This window comes from Ranitomeya variabilis, chromosome 4 (genome assembly GCF_051348905.1).
Source record: "Ranitomeya variabilis isolate aRanVar5 chromosome 4, aRanVar5.hap1, whole genome shotgun sequence".
Lineage (NCBI taxonomy): Eukaryota > Metazoa > Chordata > Amphibia > Anura > Dendrobatidae > Ranitomeya > Ranitomeya variabilis.
In genome coordinates, this window is record NC_135235.1 from 197520083 (window position 1) to 197541271 (window position 21189).

A 21189-nucleotide genomic window follows, 5' to 3' on the forward strand; every position below is an offset into this window, starting at 1 on the left:
GAAAGGGGACACTCTAAAGCTGCAGAAGTCAAGTAGAATCTGGTGAGGACCACCGGAGCAGCGGCATAGGAGCTTCCCTACAGTATTCCATACATTTTGACAAATCCTGGCTTTGGTTTAGATTTGACTTTGGAGTGAAGGAAACATTGTAAATTCAAAAATGAAGTGTGAACTTTTTGAATTTTGTCATAATAAAAAAAAAGTTAATATATTTGTTATCAAAAATTGAAAAATAGATATTTGAGTTCCCAATCTAAAATTTAGTACGGGAACGATTTTACTTCTTTATTTGTTTTGTCTTTTCCTGACTTTATTTTTCAAGGTAGCACAAGGACAGAGATCAGTTTAATATTCAACATTATATTTGCACGCCGCATAATTTTGACATGTGCCTTCTGCAGGATGTGTCACATCATGAAAGTCGCTTTTGACATAAATCGGTAAAGCCAGAAATGTTTTCGTCAACACATGTATTACTAACACAGAAGAAAACAAAACCTGAAGGTTATACATGCTCGATGAGTGGGAGGATGGAAGCTGATAAGATAGTGCCGATATAGTGAGGCATCAGAGGGAACACTCATTTAGATTTCGAGACCTTATTTATGCATTAAAAAATTAATTTCTTGGGGCTAAACTCTAATCCCAGTCACAGGTCATGAATAGATGCAGCATTGGTTTTGGATGGGAAAAAAACTATGTATTTGGTATTGCCATAATATTAAAGACCCATAGAATAATTAAAGTGTTATACGAAATGGGAAATAATGTAGAAAAGCTTTGGTGGAATTGCTATTTTTTTTTACCAGTCGGCTTCCAATTTTGGTTTATGTATGATTTGGTCACCACTGGAGTTTGAAAAGCTTTGAATTAGCTGTCAGACATACAATCATTCAGTCGACAGCCATGTCAGCTGACTCTCCCATGGACTCATAGAATGTTAGCGTTGGAAGGGACCTCCAGGGTCATCATATCCAAACTCCTGCTCAATGTAGGATTTGCAGCGCCCCAGAGTCCTGGTCGTTGCAGTACTGATGCTCCGCCGCTAAGGGGGGCTATGGTACGTCTGATGGCACTGAAGGAGTTCATCTGACCAGGTATCACAGACACCAATACACTTCACAGTCTGGCCTCCAGGGGGAGCTAAGGGTGCTATGTATTAGGCCACTCCTCACAATCTGGTAAAACTGGGGGTTAGGCAGGAAGTTAGTCAGAAGCTGACTGGGAATCAAACAGGCAACATCCTGTGACAGAGGGTGTTGCGGGGAGAGACTCAGGGGGGTCCCTGTCAGGGGTGGGATCCTGACAGAGGCCTAGCGAACTGAGAGAACGTTACGGGACCGCGCCTGCACCTGATCGCGGCGGTACCCTAAGAAAGGACAAGAAGCGAGGTTATTGTGCTGAGTGAGAAACGAGATCAACGCAACAAGGAGAAATACCAGTAGGAGTCGTGCTGTAAGACGAGGCAACATCCTACTGAGGCGCGCAGCCGGTGGCCGGAACGGCGAGGAAGTATAGAGCTCCAGGCCTAATTTCAAACCTACGGCAGGACAGTCAGTTATAGGTGGGCTGTCTCACACAAATCACCTATGAAGACACAGGGGGCAACAACAGGAGAAGGGCGACACTAGGGTCCAGGAAGAGCTCCGAGCCTACCCGTCATACGGGTGCGTCCTAGCCATATCATCTGGGGGACGAAGAAGAACATCAGAATCGAGTTGTGAGGGAACTTCAGAAACAGACACAACAGTTGTGGGGACTATCCCGTAAGCGCAGCAGGGGAGGACCACAACACACAAGCGCTAGAAGGTAGGCACAGATTTCCACCTGCAAAGGGAACTCTGGAGGTGCCATCGGACCGGCCGGACTTGCGCAGCCCGGTTAACCGTATTCCGGACTGAGGATCCTGAAGCCTTCAGTAAAGAGGTAAGGAGACTGCAACCTGGTGTCCTCGTTATTTACTGCGACCCGCACCGCACCATAACATCACCCCTACCAACACCTTCATTGTACGCCCCTCAGCAGGGTCACGGACCGGGTCTAGCCACCGTGACAACCCCAGAGCAGAGACTCAGAGGCCCGGTACCGGGTACCCCTCGGCCCTGCGGCTGTGGGGGCGCTACAGATTCATTAAACCATCTCATACATATCAGCTCTCGTTAGTCCAAGTGCTCTTGTGTCTTCTACGAGAAAGCTGCCGTTTGACTTGTTGGCCGGCAGCTTATCTTTAGTAGAACAATGCAATCGGAAGTTCGAAATCTGTCATGACTGATCGACATCTCTCCTGACCATCATTTGGCCAGCGCCCCGATACTATACTATGTTGCCAGCTTTAAGTTTTTGGTTGTTGGTCTACTCCAAGAGGAAGAATGAAGAGAGCGAGAAACCAATCCATCTCAACAGGACCTGGCTTCAGATGAATTCCAAAAAGGGCATATTTGACTGCTGGTACACCAAATGTGGAGGATCATGGCTACTTCCATTTCACTACTCAATGATATAGATATTGACTGCAGATCCACCAAATGTGGAGGATCATGGCTTACTTCCATTTCACTACTCAATTATATAGATATTGATTGCAGGTCCACCAAATGTTGAGGATCATGGCTTACATCCATTTCACTACAAAATAGGAAACAACTACTAGATTGGTGGGGGGCTGTCCACTGAGCCCCCATGGTAGCCCTCAAGGAAAGTTCAACTTTTCTTTAGTCTCGGTATCAAGATTATACAGTCATTGTTGTGTGGACTTTAAAAGTAAGTACACCAGTCTTCTAAGGTCCAAGAAATCTGTTTAATAATATATGCAGTTTACATTGTGACACATTCTTTTTAAATGGAAAACCAGAGCAAATAATTGATTCTACTCCTCCTGGCCTCTGTTTTGGTGCTGGGGGAATGGTGGACATGGAATCTCCATTTTAGTGATCAGTAGGGGTCTCAGTGGTCATACCCCAACCGATCTAAGTTACACCCTAACTTGCAGGTGATAACTTTTTATAACAGGAATACACCTTTAAAGGGTTAATATATGATTATAGGGATCAGAGGTTCATAGAAATTCATTTAACACTAATTCAGTCTCTCTAAATTGAACTCAATAATAAAAGAGTATTTAGTGAGCTTCTAAGCTTATTAAAGGGGTTTTCTATTTTTTTGGCAAACCCCTGTCCCTCAGCTACAGATTGTTTTAAAAAAATAAATAGGCTTTACTCACCCTTCCCTGGTCCCACCCTAAGTCTCATGCTCCTGGTATCTGTTATTATCTGTAGCACTAAGGAAATGAGTAAAAAAAATCCAATTAAAGGGATTGAGTCGCCAGATTTTGCTATGTTATATGAGACCTTCATGATTTAAGGGTGGAGACCCTGATTCCAGTGATGTATCACTTAATGAGCCACTTGCTGCAGTTTTGATAAAATCACTGTTTACTCTGGTGCAGATCTAGCAGGTCTCTGAATGCTGAGCTCTGTGCAACCCAACCCACATCACTGATTGGCAGCTTTATGTGTTCACTGTGCAGAATCTGCCAATCAATGATAGGGGGCGTGGTTACACAGTGCAGGAGGACTATATGGCATGAGACAACTAAGTCTGTAGTGATAATCTCCTGCTGATAAAACACTGATTTTATTGAAACTTCAACAAGCAGCCCGGTAAGTGACACAGCCTGTTCCACTCATTGATCACCTTCACTTTCAAAAAGTTTTTTCTAATATCTAATCTGTATCTTCTCCCATTTAGTTTCATCCCATTGCTTCGCGTGTTTCCATGTGCAAATGAAACTAATGATGATCCCTCTACACTGTGATATCCCTTCAGATATTTGTAGACAACTATTATGTCTCCTCTTAGCCTTCTTTTTTGTAAGCTGAACATTCCCAGGTCCTTTAACCGTTCCTCGGTTATATTATCTGGAACAGAAATGTAATTTTTCCAGATGGCTCCAAACAAGAACTAGACAAATAATAACATATTTTGGCAAATCGTCCTTCAGATTTTCTGATTGTCCGATAAATATCATGTACAACAAGTCAAAAATGAAACCAATGGAAAATCGGCAATTGCAGAGTGTTTTGCACAGTACCTCGGAACAGTAAATGGTTAAGTCCGGCATGTAATATTGCACCACGGAGACAGAGAAGCATCTGTTTCCTGTAACAATGACATTATCGTGGCATCTCTGAGGTGACCGTCTAGAAGCCATGGTTTGATTTGTAAATAGCAGTAACCGCTTCCATTGGGAAGTCTCTTGTAGTGGATCATAGGGAGAGTTGCTATGGAGATGAGTTGTGATGATGAGGCAGGGATGTATGATTTTACCTTAGATGTCTTCTCTGACTAGCACTTTTTGCCATTATATAACTTGCTTTCTGCATTTAGCAGTTGAACCATCTGCATCCACCATCTCTAATTGGCAGTTTTCCCTGAGGTCAACTCCAGAGGTGGCAGTGACTAGCTGCTATGTTGTCTTCCATACACAGCACACATAGGGAAGAGGCTATCCTGCTCCCCTATCTATCTCACATTCTATTCAAAGCAGTAGCAGCAGCAAGGAAGACAATATAGGGCACTACTAAACATTGTTGCTGTGAATCCAACCCTGGGAGGGAAAAGCTGTAACACTAATTAGAAGCACAAATGTATTTATGGTGCAGTGCAGTTGTTCCCTCCCCTGTAGAAGGATTTTATCAGTGAATTGAGGAACAGAGTCTGATAACTGGAGAAAGAGGAATTTGGTTTTGTAATTTAGGATATTTGAAGTGTTTTTTTTTATCTTCGCTCTTGCTATTGATTTATGAAAAACTTCAACCAAAAGTTACTCATTAAAGTTTTTGCTCAAAGCTATTTTCAGTTCATTTATAAGATAAATTTACATAAATGGTGTAGCTGTGAATCCAGTCCTGGGCTTAAATAAAACACTTATAAGAAGTTGATTGGTCTCTGTGTATCTGTACCTCTCTTTTTTATTTTTTGCAGCTGCTCTGTCCTCCTCTTACATGTAAGCTAATCTCTCAGTGAAAATTATAACCCTCTAACGGAGGATTTTAAAAGGGAATCGTCATGACTGTGGGTGTGGACCCAATGTGATACCTGCCGAGCTTACCCTGGAGGGGCGTAACTAAGTGACTATATGGTCTTCACTAGAGCCTTTGATGGTGAGCATAGGCTTGGGCCATTAGGGTAATCAAGTGCCACTCCAGGGCAGTCCCCGGACCTGCAGCAGCTGACCAACAGGTCAAAGGCAGAACATGCATTACCAAGGGCAAAGACAGAGATGTGGTCAGAAAGTCCAAGATCAGAGAGGGAACCATAGGTTCAAAATATGAAGCCCGTCAGGAGCGGAGAGGTCAGACAAAATGAGTAAACAAGCCAGTTCGGTAACAGGAGAGATTAAACTATAATGCACCTTGATAGGGAAATAGCAAAAAATTGCAACTAGGACCTAGGCTCAGGCAAGGTGTCTAGGGAGGAGCTGCCTAATATATCCACTGCTTGCAGGTTATAGGCCAGGGAAGTAAATCTCTGCAGGACCCAGGGGTTTTATATTCCTTCAGAGTCTGCCCGCGCCTCCCTATAGCTGGTTGGAGACTCACTAGCAGCAGGAGGATGTAGCAATGTAGGAAAATTGCATGAGTCAGCTCAGTGAGATGGTTTGACATTGGGAGGAGCAGATCGGTGCACACAGTGAGTAGGACTGCGCTTACAAACTGTACGAGTCACCAGCATGACAGGAATTGAGTGTTCTAGAGGCAGTGGAAAGAAATATGATTCTAGAGTTAAGTTAGGAAAATGGCATTTTCTGTAATAAGAAATATTACACATCCATTTGTACCACTGATTTACGAAAAACTTTTGGAACAAAAGCCACTCTTTAAAAGGTGTGTTCAAATCAATTATTAGTCAATATATATAATGGGATAAATTTACATAAAAATGGTAATAAACAGTGTAGCTGTGAATCCAGCCTTTTGCTAAATAAAACATTTATTAGAAGCAGCATGGTCTCTGTGTGTCTGTAGCTCTCTCTCTTTTTTTTTCTTTGCAGCTACTTCCTCCTCCTATAACCTAATCTTTCAGTAAAACGTTTTTTGATTTTCCATCAGTATTTGTAAGCCAAAACCAGGAGTGGAACAATTAGAGGAAAAGTATAATAGAAACATATGCACCACTTCTGCATTTATCACCCACTCCTGGTTTTGGCTTACAAATACTGATGTCAAATCCTGACCAAATCCTGAACGTGGACACATACCCTTAGGAGACCCCCATGTGGGGGATGATTGTAGCCTAATGTGTATGGGGACTTTTAAACAAGCTCTCTGGAAAAAAGGCTAAAAGATTCCAACTCTGAAGCATCCAGAATTGCAAATGCAGCATGTTACTGAGGATTAATACAAATTATTGCAATGTATTTATGAAATTTCTCAAAAGTGGCGTAACTAGAGTCTTGTGGACCCTGGTAAAAAAAAAATTGGACCTATGCCTCCAGCTGCATGTTCATCAGATCAAGGACAATGTCCCCCATCCTGTAATAGTGTCCCTAATTCAAGCTCCTTCCTGAAATAATGTCCCCATCCTGTGCCCCTTTTCTGTAATAATTACCCCCATCCTAGCCTCTACCTGTAATAATGTCCTCCATCCTGGCTCTTTCCAGTAATAATGCCCCCCATCACAGGCCCCCTTCCAGATATAATGTCATCCATCCTGTGCATTTTCCTGGTATAATGTGCTCCATCCTGGGTCCTTTTCAATAATAATGTGCCTCATTCTGATATGTTGTCTCCATCTTGGGCCCCTTCCTGGCATAATATCTACCTTTCCTGGTCTAATGTCCTCCATCCTGAGACCTTACCTGGTATAATGTCTCCCTTTCCTGGTAGATTGTCATCCATACTGGCCTGCTTCCTGGTATATCTCCCTTTCCTGGTCTTCTAGTAATACATGTCTTCCATCCTGGTATAATACCCTCCTTCCTAGGTCCCTTCTAGTAATACATGTCTCCCATCCTGGTTTAATACCCTCCTTCCTGGGTTCCTTCTAGTAATACATGTCCCCCATCCTGGTATAATACCCTCCTCCTTGGGTCCCTTCTAGTAATACATATCTCCCATCCTAGTATAATACCCTCCTTCCTGGGTCCCTTCTAGTAATATATGCCCCCCATCCTGGTATAATGCCCCCCATCCTGGGCACCTTCCAGTACTAATGTCCTATTCCATAGCTAGTGAGTGCAAAAGCTGGTAGTTGACTTCAACGTGCTTATGACAGGCAGCGCATAACGTCACTACAATGTGCTGCCAGTGACTTCACACAGATGCCATCTGTCGGTCTCTGAATAGCCGGCGACATGTATTGCAGTGCAGGGACTCGGTGGGTCTCTGCGCTGCAATACATTTCAACTGAATGTGACATCCAAAGTTAAATGTTGTCCAAGTTGTCGGAAGCCTTGATATAGAAATCATGGCAGACTACGGGCCTATACTGTACTATTTCAACCATATAGTGGCACACAAAGGACACATTCAGTGTACCACCATACAGTCTCCTGACACTTAGCTCTGCTGTCTGCATGTAACAATATTATGTAATGTGAAGTAACACCTAAAAATCAATTTAACATGTCAAAGGAGCTCAAGTAAGTTCGTATTCATCTCCTGAAGCCCATGATAGAAATATGTCATATGTCTATTTCATCCTCATATTCCGCCTTACACTACAGAGTCTATATTATACCGAACGATGACCTTTATCACTACATCTACTGACATCTAATGTGTTTCCCACTAAGAGCTTGTCTCTCTTGATGCGAAAAACCATTTTATATTCTACATATCATTTTTTCATTCTTTCCGCAGCTCAACGATGAACCCGGAGCGTAGATCTGCCGAGCAGGCATCTGAGCAGACGACGCAAACGACGGCCCTGCCGGAGCCCCACCAAAATGGCACGGGTGTATCGACCCAGCCCAATGTCTTCTCCGACATGAAGGATAAATTTATGAATGAACTTAGCAAACTACCAAGTAAGACAATGTCTTTTGGTTCATTTTTCCGCTAGGGAAAGTCTTCGCTAAAAATTGTTCAACCCGTGACAATCGTGGGCTGTAGGAATCAATGCGTCTCCATTTGTCTTGGAGGAGAGCTTGTCACATTGAATTCTTACGGCTGTACGACTTCAAAGGAAATAATAGTTGTGGGCGAACATTAATCATAAAGTCTATGCTGGCAACTGTGCCAAAAGGTTATTGAAAGTGGACGTAAGATCGAAAGGCTGCCGTCCTAGTTAAGTATCTTTAAGCTCTCCAATGAATTTTAATAATGTTTTTTTTTTTTTTTTGGAGAGGGGCTTATAATATATGTATCATGAAAAGTGCACAAACTATCGTGACATACAGTTGGGTCTAGAAATATTTGGACAGTGACCGAATCTTCGTGATTTCAGCTCTGTATGATGCTAATTTGGATTTAACAATTGAAGTTTAGAATTCCAGATTTAATTAACATTTTAATTAATTCAAATGTTCAGATTTAATAAAAAATATATGTTTAGGAATTGCAACCATTTTTCTACAAAGCCTACTCATTTCAGAGGCTCAAAATTAATTGGACAAATTAACTTTATCATAACTAAAATGTTCATTTTTAATAGTTTGCGGAGAATCATGTCCTTAAGTAAAGATCGCTATGTATCGCCAATTTATTTATGACATGCACCTTTCATATTCTATATTGTGGCATTTCTGTACTTTTCTTACGACGTGCATTTTGCCTGTTATACATCGGACATAATGTCATCTATTCTGCCTAGTTATAGTCTTTATACTTCTTTCTGATGTTTTGCATGTTTTTGTTACATACTATGACATGCTGGTTTAGATCCTTGTTCAGACATAGTCTTTATACACAGGCTCTGATTACCTTATAGTTCCTAGATATTTTTCTTCACGTTAATATCAATAATAATATCATTAATGATTATTTTTTCATTGTTATTGCTTTATATAATTTGAGTCATCCGATCAGGTATGTTTTTGTATGGTATTACCTCGCCGATTATTATAAGCAAGCTTTTGCTATATGATATTCTCTTTGCTTTATTACATTTATATTTATTGAGAGATCATCTTATTGGGGAGCTAGTGATTTCTTCTTATCAGGAACTTATTGATGTATCTTTGATCACTTTCCTTATTTAACCTGATATGTGTGTCTTTTAGCAGACCTTTTCCATAGATATGTAATTTTCTGGATTATTTAATAAACGTTATGATTATACACAATTCTGGTTATCCCCTTTACGTCTTTCTCTATTAGAATCATTCTAATTATATTGATACTGTCTTTATTAAACATTTCTTTCTGTTTTATAATGACTACCTGAAGTCTGGAAGCCATGGACGCCACCAAACTTTGGGTTTCCTCCATTGTGATGCTTTCCAGACCTTTACTGCAGTGACTTCAGTTCTTGCTTTTTTTGTGGGTCCTTCTGCCTCAAGTTTTGTCTTCAGCATGTGAAATGATTGCTCGATGGGGGTGAGATCTGATGATTCACTTGGTCATTGCTGAATATTCCACTTCTTAGCCTTAAAAAATTCTCCTGGGTTGCTTTCGCAGTATGTTTTATGTCATTGTCCACTTGTACTGTGATACTCTATCCAATCACTGTTGCTGCATTTGGTTGAATCAGAGCAAAACATATTGCCTTGTACACACAGAATTCATCCGGCTGCTTCTATCGTCAGTCACATCATCAATAAACACTAGTGACCCAGTGCCATTGGAAGCCATGTATGCCCATGCCATCATGCTGCCTCCACCATGTGTTACAGAGGGTGTGCTGTTACTTGGATTTGTATCTATTTCAAGCTTTCTCCATACTTTCTTCTTCCCATCATTCTAGTACACATTGATCTTAGTATTGCTTTTCCAGAACTGGGCAGCTTCTTTAGATGTTCTTTTATGGCTTTTCTATCTTTAAGGCTAATTAATGGTTTGCATCTTGTAGTGATCCCTTTGTATTTGCTGTCACAAAGTCTTCTCATTATGGGAGACTTAAGATGCCAAAACACCTACTTCCTGGAGAGTGTTCTTCACTTGGGAGAATGTTGCAAAGGGGTTTTTGTTAACCATGGAAAGGATTCTGCAATCATTTATCACTGTTTTCTTCTGTGGACATTCAGGCCTTTCTGAGTTTCCAAGCTCACCAGTGCACTCTTTTATTGCAGAATGTACCAAACTGTTGATTTGGCCACTTCTAACATTTCTGCTATCTCTCTTATGGAATTTTTTTTCAGCCTAATGATGCTCTGCTTCTCTTCCATTGAGAGCTCCTGTGACCACATGTTGTGGGTTCACAGGAACAGGTTCCAAATGCAAATGTCACACCCGGAATCAGCTCCAGACCTTTTATCTGCTTAATTGATGATGGAATAATGTGGGCATAGACCATGTAGCCCACTAAAGAGCTTTTGAGATAATTGACCAATTTTGGTCCCTTGAAAAAGAAGCAGCTAAATATTAAAGAGCTGTAATTCTGGAGCCGTGGGGCACTCGGTACCGGGTCCTGCGGTTCACAAGGGGATGTCACAGTGGCTGGCCCGGTCCGTGGCTCTGGGACATCCGTGTAAAAGGGAAAGGTCTTTAAAGGGATTGTACGTGACGCCACCTGTAGTATTCGGTCAGGGTGACCGACGCTGCTTTAAGGGGTCCGCTGGGGTGATGTTATGGCAGCTAGATGGTATACCTTCCCACAGGTGAAGTGTATCCCCAGGGCTTCCCGGTGTGTAGATGGTGAATGATGAATGGCGCAGTGATGAACGAGGACACAGGGTTGCAGTCTCTTTACCTTCACTGAAGACTTCAGCATCCACAGTGCAGGGCACCAGATCACAGGGCAGGCAGAGTCCGGCCAGTTTGGAGGCAAGTCCAGAGTCCCCTTGTCCAGGTAGAAATCAGTAGCCTTCCCTTGCGCTGTAGTGGTGTATTCCCTTACTGCCTATGGCTTCACATAAGGGTCTCACAGATGTGGTGTCTCTCTCTCTCTGTTCCCCATAGTCGGATAGGACAATACCCGTATGACTGGTGGCTTGAGGCTGTTTATAGGGACTCTAGCACGCCCCGGCCTCCATGGGTTGCCACCGTGCCTCCTGGGTGTAGGGCGGACAGGTAACTTGCAATTAGCTGTCCTGCCGGTCTCTGGAGCAAAGCATAAAGGTCCTTACTCCCTCGGTGTTCCGGCTACCGGGCTTCTGCACCTCAGAAGGAGGAAGCCTGTGTAGGGCTGGTCCCCTTCTGATATCCTCTCCTTTGCTGCGACTCCCTTCACGCTTGCTGCAATACAGTTCTGCTTCTGTGTGTCTCTTTCTGGGAGCTGCAGCTCTGAGGGCATGCACAGCTCTGTGTCCTTTCTCCTTCGTTCACTGACAGGATCCCACCACTGTCAGGGACCAACTAACAGAGCTGAGCTCAGCCAGCAACTGACTAACTTTCCCTACAGGCGACCAGTTTTACCTATGTGGGGAGTGACCTAATAAATAGGAGCAAGAGCTCCCCCTGGCGGCCTGGAGTGTGGAATGTGTTGCATGCTTGTGATACCTGGATGTAGTTATCCTTCTTTTGCCTCCAAATGCAGTATCACTGTCCCCGAGAGGAAAGCAATACTACTGCGACAACCAGAATCCTGAGGCACTGCAATTCCTAAACCCTTTTTTTCCAATTTGGATGTGAATACTCTCAAATTAACCCCTTCATGACCTTGGGATTTTCCGTTTTTCCGTGTTCGTTTTTCGCTCCCCTTCTTCTCAGAGCCATAACTTTTTTATTTTTCCATCAATATGGCCATGTGAGGGCTTATTTTTTGCGAAACAAGTTGTACTTTTGAACGACATCATTGGTTTTAGCATGTCATGTACTAGAAAACGGGAAAAAATTCCAAGTGCGGTGAAATTGCAAAAAAAGTGCAATCCCACACTTGTTTTTTGTTTGGCTTTTTTGCTACGTTCACTAAATGCTAAAACTGACCTGTCATTATGATTTTCCAGGTCATTGTGAGTTCATAGACCCCTAACATGTCTAAGTTATTTTTTTATCTAAGTAGGGAAAAAAAATTACAAACTTTGCTAAAAAAAAAAAAAAAGCATCTCCATTTTTCATGATCTGGGGTCGGTTGAGGGCTTATTTTTTACGTGCTGAGCTGGCATTTTTAATGATACCATTTTGGTGCAGATACGTTCTTTTGATCGCCCGTTATTGCATTTTAATGCAATGTCGCGGCAACCAAAAAAACTTAATTCTGGCGTTTTGAATTTTTTTCTTGCTACGCCGTTTAGCGATCAGGTTAATCCTTTTTTTTATTGATAGATCGGGTGATTCTGAACGCGGCGATACCAAATATGTGTAGGTTTGATTTTTTTTACTGATTTATTTTGAATGGGGCGAAAGGGGGGTGATTTAAACTTTTATTTTTATTTTTTTTTTTTCACATTTTTTAACTTTTTTTTTTTACTTTTGCCATGCTTCAATAGCCTCCATGGGAGGCTAGAAGCTGGCACAACTCGATCGCCTCTGCTACATAGTAGCGATCATCAGATCGCTGCTATGTAGCGGAATTGCAGGTGTGCTGTGAGCGCCGACCACAGGGTGGCGCTCACAGCTAGCCAGGATCAGTAACCATAGAGGTCTCAAGGACCTCTACGGTTACCATTCTGATGCATCGCTGACCCCCGATCATGTGACAGGGGTCGGTGATGCGCTCATTTCCGGCCGCCCGGCCGGAAGCACCGGTTACATGCCGCTGTCTGCGTTTGACAGCGGCATTTAACTAGTTAATAGCGGCGGGTGAATTGCGATTTCACCCGCCGCTATTGCGGGCACATGTCAGCTGTTTAAAACAGCTGACATGTCCTGGCTTTGATGCGGGCTCACCGCCGGAGCCCTGCATCAAAGCGGGGGATCTGACCTCGGACGCACTATCCCGTCCGAGGTCAGAAAGGAGTTAAAGCTGAGAGTCTGCACTTTAAACCCAAATTGATTATACAACTGTACCTTGAATATGTTTTGGTAGACAGCCAAAATGCCAAAACTTGCCACTGTCCAAATATTACTGGATCTAACTGTATGTTCTAAAAGACCAAGCTGCCCACTTCTATTCAGGGGCACAACTATAGCTGGTGCACAGGTACCAGTCGCATCAATGCCTAAGGGGGTGCATCCTTGGCCCATTTTCTGCTTCTAAATCAATGCCCTGCATATTCCCAATATGTCCTGACAGAGCCACAGATCATTGCCCTGTGTGATGCACCAGCTGCTTGGCTCAGTGAGTAGGATACTCCGCAAATGCATTGAAGCCAGGCAAGCTGTATGCATTTAATAATTTAGCAATACATTCCCAGTTAATATGGCTTCTACTGAGAACTGATTTGAATTATCTCCCTCATTAACAATTGATGTTGGTCATACACACATGCTCACGGCCTTACCAACACGTTTCATTCAGCGTTATCTCTTTTTCCTTTTTTAATAATCTATAGTAGGTAAAGGGCATATGAGGATTATAATGTAATTGAAGGATGCATGCTTATTAGGAAGAAACATGAGAGAAAAAGACAATGGTTGGTACCGGCTGTTACATATGTTAATATTGAAAGTGTGTATTTTTATGTAAATAGTAATCATAGCAAGAAAACAATAGATAGATAGATAGATAGATAGATAGATAGATAGATAGATAGATAGATAGATAGATAGATTACGGTAAGTGAAATAAGTATAGAACACATGACCTAAATATATTTCTAAAGTTGCTATTAACATTAAATTCTTACCAGATGTCGGTAACAGCCCATCGAATCTACAGAGGCAAATAAATCATCCATAGATGTCCATAAATTAAGTTATGTTCAATAATGAGAAATTACACAGGGAAAAAGGTATTGAACACATAAAGAAAGAGATGTGCAAAAGCTATGGAAAGTCCTGACACCAGCTGAAATCCATCAGTAATTAGAAAGCAATCCTGTCACCTAGTGAAAAATAATCAGCTGGTTCATCTGATGGCTTATAAAAAGGTGTCTTATTACCAAGGTACCACACAATAAACATTTCAGGATGGATAAAACCAGTGAGCTGTCTCAAGACCTTCACAACCTTATTGTTGCAAAACATACTGATGGCATTGGTTACTGAAGAATTTCTAAACTACTGAAGGTTCCAGTGAGCCCCTATGATTAAGGGCCTTGTTGCCAAGAACCAGTTAGTTTTTACTCTATTTATGGATCCACCTTGTTTTTAATCATTACCAATAAGAAAAATGGTTTTATTACTGGATGGTTGTGCGGAGGATTACCCAATGTTTTTTGTCTTGCAAGCTGCGCTCGCCAGCGGTTCTGGTATCTACTGGTGACAGTCTTCTCCATCTAGTGAATTTAGCAATGTGATGAGCTCAAAACAATTATTATTTCCATAAGCAATGTACTCAACCTCCATGGCCTGTACGCACGCTCACCATGCAAGACTCCATTGCTGGGAAAAAAAGCATGTTTAAGAGTGGTTTCAGTTTGCTCAACAACATTTAGACAAGCCTATGAAATACTGGGAGAATATAGTCTGATCAGATGAGACCAAAATATAATTCTTTCGATGCCATAATACACGCCATGATTGGAGGCAAAAAGGCACTGCATATCATCCCAGAAACACCATACCAACAGTGAAGTTTGGAGGTGGGAACATCATGGTGTGAGGCTGTTTTTCAGATTACACCACTGGCAAACTTCATATAATTGAAGGAAGGATGGGTGGACAAATGTACCACGATATTCTTGTTAAAAATCTGCTGCCATCTACCAGGATAATGAAGATTAAAGGGAACCTGTCACCCCCAAAATGGCTGGTGAGGTAAGCTCACCGGCATCAGGGGCTTATCTACAGCATTCTGTAATGCTGTAGATAAGCCCCCGATGTTACCTGAAAGAGGAGAAAAAGAGGTTAGATTATACTCACCCAGGGGCGGTCCCGGTTCGGTCTGGTCAAATGGGTGTCTCCGGTCCGCTCCGGCGCCTCCCATCTTCATTCCATGACGTCCTCTTCGGGTCTTTACGCCGCGGCTCCGGCGCAGGCGTACTTTGTCTGCCCTGTTCAGGGCAGAGCAAAGTACTGCAGTGCGCAGGCGCCGGGCCTCTCTGACCTTTCCGGCGCCTGCGCACTGCAGTACTTTGCTCTGCCCTCAACAGGGCAGACAAAGTACGCCGGAGCCGGAGCCGCGGCGTAAAGACCCGAAGAGGACGTCATGGAATGAAGATGGGAGGCGCCGGAGCGGACCGGAGACACCCATTTGACCAGACCGCACCGGGAACGCCCCTGGGTGAGTATAATCTAACGTCTTTTTCTCCTCTTTCAGGTAACATCGGGGGCTTATCTACAGCATTACAGAATGCTGTAGATAAGCCCCTGATGCCGGTGAGCTTACCTCACCAGCCAATTTGGGGGTGACAGGTTCCCTTTAAATGAGAAAGGACATATCAGCAAGACAATGATCCCAAACACACAGCCAAGGAAACTCTCAACTGGTTTCAGAGAAAGACATTAAAGCTGCTAGAATGGCCCAGCTAATCACCTGATCTGAATCCAATAGAAAATTTATGGAAGGAACCCAAACTCAGAGTTCAAAGAAGGAGCCCATGGGACCTTCAGGATTTGAAAAGTATTTGCATGGAAGAGTAGGCCAAAATTACACCTGAGAAATGCCTGCGACTAGTTTCCCCATACAGGAGGCATCTTGAACCTGTCATCACCAACAAAGACTTTTATACGAAGTATTAATTACATTTCAGTAATTGTGTTCTATAATTTTTCTCTATGTAATTTCTCACTATTGAACATAGCTTCATTTCTGGACATCTAGGGACCATTTATTTGCCTGTGTGGATTGGATGGGTTGTTACCAACATCTGGTGAGAATTTCATGTCAATAGCAGCTTTGGAAATATATTTACGGTACTTAGAAAATTGGCGATGTGTTCACTACTAATTTCACCTACTTTAGATAGACAAATAGACAGATTGATCGATAGGAAGATAGATAGAAGAATAAATTTAGAGAAAAATGTTAAATTGAGATAAAGAACAAGAGAATGATAAGAGATAAATAGATATAATGGCTATTTCTAAAAAAAAATCAGCACTAAAGACTAAATTTATCCTGGCAGGTGGCTCATCTGCCTGGATGTTTAGATTAGTGGGCTGCCCACCTGCCTGGATGTTTAGATTAGTGGGCGTCGCACCTGCCTGGATGTTTAGGTTAGTGGGCGGCCCACCTGCCTGGATGTTTAGATTAGTGGGTGGCGCACCTGCCTGGATGTTTAGATTAGTGGGCGGCGCACCTGCCTGGATGTTTAGATTAGTGGGCGGCCCACCTGCCTGGATGTTTAGATTAGTGGGTGGCGCACCTGCCTGGATGTTTACATTAGTGGGTGGCGCACCTGCCTGGATGTTTAGATTAGTGGGCCGCCCACCTGCCTGGATGTTTAGATTAGTGGGCGACCCGCCTGCCTGGATGTTTACATTAGTGGGTGGCGCACCTGCCTGGATGTTTAGATTAGTGGGCTGCCCACCTGCCTGGATGTTTAGATTAGTGGGCGTCGCACCTGCCTGGATGTTTAGATTAGTGGGCGGCCCACCTGCCTGGATGTTTAAATTAGTGGGTGGCGCACCTGCCTGGATGTTTAGATTAGTGGGCGGCCCACCTGCTTGGATGTTTAGATTAGTGGGCGGCCCACCTGCCTGGATGTTTACATTAGTGGGCGACCCACCTGCCTGGATGTTTACATTAGTGGGTGGCCCACCTGCCTGGATGTTTAGATTAGTGGGCCGCCCACCTGCCTGGATGTTTAGATTAGTGGGCGACCCGCCTGCCTGGATGTTTACATTAGTGGGTGGCGCACCTGCCTGGATGTTTAAATAAGTGGGTAGCCCACTTACCATTTAGTTTAGATTACTGGTTGGCCCAGCCACTTGGTAGTTCAGAGTAGTGGATGGACCACCTTCCTGGAAATTCAGATTAGTGGACGGCCCACCTGTTAGTTCAGATTTGTGGGCAGTCAAGTCACTTGGTAATTCAGATTAATGGCCAACCTGTTAGTTCAGATTACACGGGAAACAATCCGCCTGGTGGTCCAGATTACCAGGGTAGTCCTGGGTCCAACTTCACGAAAGCTACAGATGCCCCCACACTGGACACAGTTCCATACGGCTGCAGCTACTTCCTCGCTACCTAATTTGCAATTGTAACAACGTCCTCGGGACAGAGAAGATTATAAGAGTAGCAATCCCCAGCCTGGTACACCCAGGGCACCAGGTAAAACACCTGACACACTTACCCCTGGTCCAATTATGGAGTGGATTATTGGGGGGGTGTTTGTTTTATTAAAGGGAATCTGTCACCTAATTTTGGGCCTATAAGCTGTGGCCACCCCATCAGGGGCTTATCTAGAGTATTCTGTAATGCTGGAGATAAGCCCGGATGTATCCTGAAAGATAAGAAAAACAAGTTAGATTATACTCACCCAGGGGCGGTCCCGGTGCGGTCCGGTCCGATGGGCATCACGGTCCAGGTCCAGCGCCTCCCATGTTCATACGATGACGTCCTCTTCCTTGCTTCCTGTCGCAGCTCCTGTGCAGGCGTAGTTCATCTGCCCTGTTGAGGGCAGACCAAAGCACTGCAGTACTTTGCTCTGCCCTCAACAGGGCAGATAAAGTACGCCTGCACAGGAGCCGAAACAGGAAGCAAGGAAGAGGACGTCATCGTATAAAGATGGGAGACGCCGGACCCGGACCACTACGCCCATCGGATTGGACCGCACTGGGACCGCCCCTGGGTGAGTATAATCTAACTTATTTTTCTTATCTTTCAGGATACATCATATTATCTCCAGCATTACAGAATGCTCTAGATAAGCCCCTGATGGGGTGGCCACAGCTTATAGGCCCAAAATTAGGTGACAGATTCCCTTTAACAAAAAAATAAGAACGTTTGGAATAAAATGCCCCTATGTACACGTGTGACGGCAGAAAAATACTCCATCACTGCATGTTAGTGCTAAATGAGTTATTAGTTATTACCATGTTAGTCTGAGCCAGTTTTACTCACAATTACAATAAACTACTGCAGGAAGGAAATTAGTAATTATTATACCGTTTAGCATAAGCACCGAGAAAATGGCACCGATTTCACAATAATCCTGGCGCTGATGTAATTATATTAACAACTGGAGCTGGGCCAGTATCACTAGGGAATTATATATTTCCAGGAATATTATGAAGAAATAACCATAACAGGAGAAATGTTATATATAAATATACATAGTGGAAAGCTAAAAAAATTAACTATATTGTTATTATGGAACGGAGTAAAAGTTTGGATCTAATACTCCATTAAAATTAAAAAAAAACAGTGTAAAACGCGGCACCTCTATATATCTGCTCTGGTATAAACCCTGTACATAGCCAGAACAGCACAGCACCAACATTGTTTAGTGGCCACTCCTGGGTATTGCACTTCATTTTCTATTCATGTGAATGTATGATAAAGTGCAGTACCCAGGAGTGGCCACTGAGCAGTGTGTGGAGCAGCGCTGTTGATTGACGGCAGTGTCGGTTGTCGTAGGGCCATTGATCAGATAGTGATAACATAGATCATCAATAATTTTAGTACCAAACAAATGCTGTTTTTTTTCTGTTGTTTGCAGTTTGTAGCTTCAGTTGTTTTGTTTGATCCCATTTCTTTCTTTCATCTGTTTATTCATCTGTTTCATTTTCCATTCATTTCTATTTGCTTTCATTTTCTAACTAAAAGATCATGTCAGCAAAGGTAAGTGTTCTCATACCTCCACCCAGAATAGTCTGTAGATCCATCGTTATGTATGTTTTATTGTATGAGGAATATTGACATCGAACCAACATAGATAGATAGATACATACAGTGGGGAAGATAAATATTTGATACACTTACGATTTTGCAAGTTTTCCCACCTACAAAGAATGGAGAGGTCTGTAATTTTTATTGTGAGAGAAAGAATGTAAAAATAAAATTCAGAAAATCACTTTGTATGATTTTTACATAATTACTTACTTACCAAAGGAGGTTGTTGGCCAAAATCTTGCGATACATTATCCCATCCATCCTCCCTTCAATATGGTTCAGTCATCTTGTCCCCTTTGCAGAAAAGCATAAACAAAGTATGATGTTTCCCCCACCATGCTTCACGGTTGGGATGGTGTTCTTAGGGTTGTACTCATTTTACCACATGACCTTCTCCCATGCCTCCTCTTGATCATCCAGAGGGTCATTGGTAAACTTCAAACGGGCCTGGACATGTGCTGGCGTGAGCAGGGGGGCCTTGCGTGACCTGCAGGATTTTAATCCATGACGTCGTAGTGTGTAACTAACAGTAATGTTTGATACTGTGGTCCCAGATCTCTTCAGGTCATTGACCAGGACCCCACATGTAGTTCTAGGCTGATGCCTGACCTTTCTCAGAATCATCCTTACCCCACGAGGTGAGATCTTACATTGAGCCCCAGACCGAGGAAGATTGAAAGTTATCTTCCATTTTCTAATAATTGTGCCAACAGTTGTTGCTTTCTCACCAAGCTGCTTAACTATTGTCCTGTAGCCCATCCCAGCCTTGTGCAGGTCTACAGTCTTGTCCCTGGTGTCCTTAGACAGCACTTTGTTCTTGGCCATGGTGGAGAGGTTGGATTGTGATTGACTGTGTGGACAGTATACAGGTAACAAGTTCAAACAGGTGCAGTTAATACAGGTAATGATTGCAGAGTAGGAGAGACAGAATTACTGCTGGTTGGTAGGTGATCAAATACTTATTTCATGCAATAAAATGTAAATTAATTATGTAAAAATTATACAATGTGATTTTCTGTTTTTTCTTTTTAGATTCTGTCTCTCACAGGTGAATTGTACCTACGATAAAAATTACAGACCTCTCCATTATTTGTAGGTGGGAAAACTTGCAAAATCAGCAGTGTATCAAATACTTAGTTCCCCACTGTAGATAGATATAATATAGATTAATTATTTAATATTCTTTTATTGTATGTTTATTATATAGCACCATCATATTCCGCAGCACTTTACATACTGTACGTTATCATCACTGTCCCCATTGGGGCTCACAATCTAGATTCCCTATCAGTATGTCTTTGGAATGTGGGAGGAAACCGGAGAACCTGGAGGAAACCCATGTAAACACGGGGAGAACATACAAGCTCCTTGCAGATGTTGTCCTTGGTGGGATTCGAACCCAGGACCCCAGAACTGCAATGCTAATTACTGAGCCACCGTGCTGCCCATAGATATAGATAGATAATAGTAGGTACAGTAGATCTATAGATAGATAAATAGCTTAATGTGATATAGATACGTTACAGATAGTCAGATATTAGGTGGAAAGATACATTATGTTCACAAGATTTGTGTCCTTCTTGTAATTAAATACACTAATGCACTTTTTGCCCTTGTATAAATGATTTTTCATGTATCATTATTTAGGCTTTTCCAACCTTTGTATTAATTAATTGTAATTAAGTTAAAGTGATCCTGTCTGTTTCCTCCTTCTACTATAGCAGTATTATATGGTATACTCTCCACTCTCCTGAACCTACGGTCAGGCTCCCAGATACTTTTTCCAGGGAGAAGGAGAAGTTCTGTACATTTAGCAAGAGTTGTAAGATGCTTTTCTCCCTTAGACCCCGATCCCATGAGGATGAGAGTCAACGGGTGGGGATAATTATTTAGTTACTTCGGGAGGGTCTTCAGTCTTGGGCTTTTTCGTTACCTGCTACTGCCCCTGAACGTGTGTCTGTGGATAGGTTCTTTGAGGTCTTAGGACTGATTTTTGATGAACCCGGGTAAGGGTGGCAGAGGACGCGATCATGGGTCTTTCCCAGGGTAAACGCACCGCCGAATATTATTGCGCCGAGTTTAGACGGTGGTCCACCGAAGTGTCCTGGAATGACTCTGCTTTAAGATGCCAGTTCAGGAAAGGACTGTCGGATCATCTTAAGGATGCTCTGGCTCTCCATCCGCCACCCAGTTCTTTGGAGGAGGCCATGACTCAGGCTATTCGTGTGGATTGGAGATTGCAGGAGAGAGGTGTAATCCAGTGAGAGG

At 42.9% G+C, this 21189-nt stretch overlaps 1 protein-coding gene across 4 annotated transcripts in view; it reads left to right on the top strand.

Annotated features, from left to right (window-relative positions):
* The window catches only part of LOC143770190 (synaptotagmin-1-like), a 261510-nt gene that overhangs the window by 162661 nt on the left and 77660 nt on the right, over positions 1–21189 (top strand). For all 4 annotated transcript variants that reach the window (XM_077259562.1, XM_077259563.1, XM_077259564.1 and 1 more), the window contains one exon: positions 7863–8029. In XM_077259562.1, coding sequence (XP_077115677.1) covers positions 7870–8029 — 160 coding nt within the window. In that variant the 5' untranslated portion in view covers positions 7863–7869. The remainder of the gene's footprint in view (positions 1–7862; positions 8030–21189) is intronic.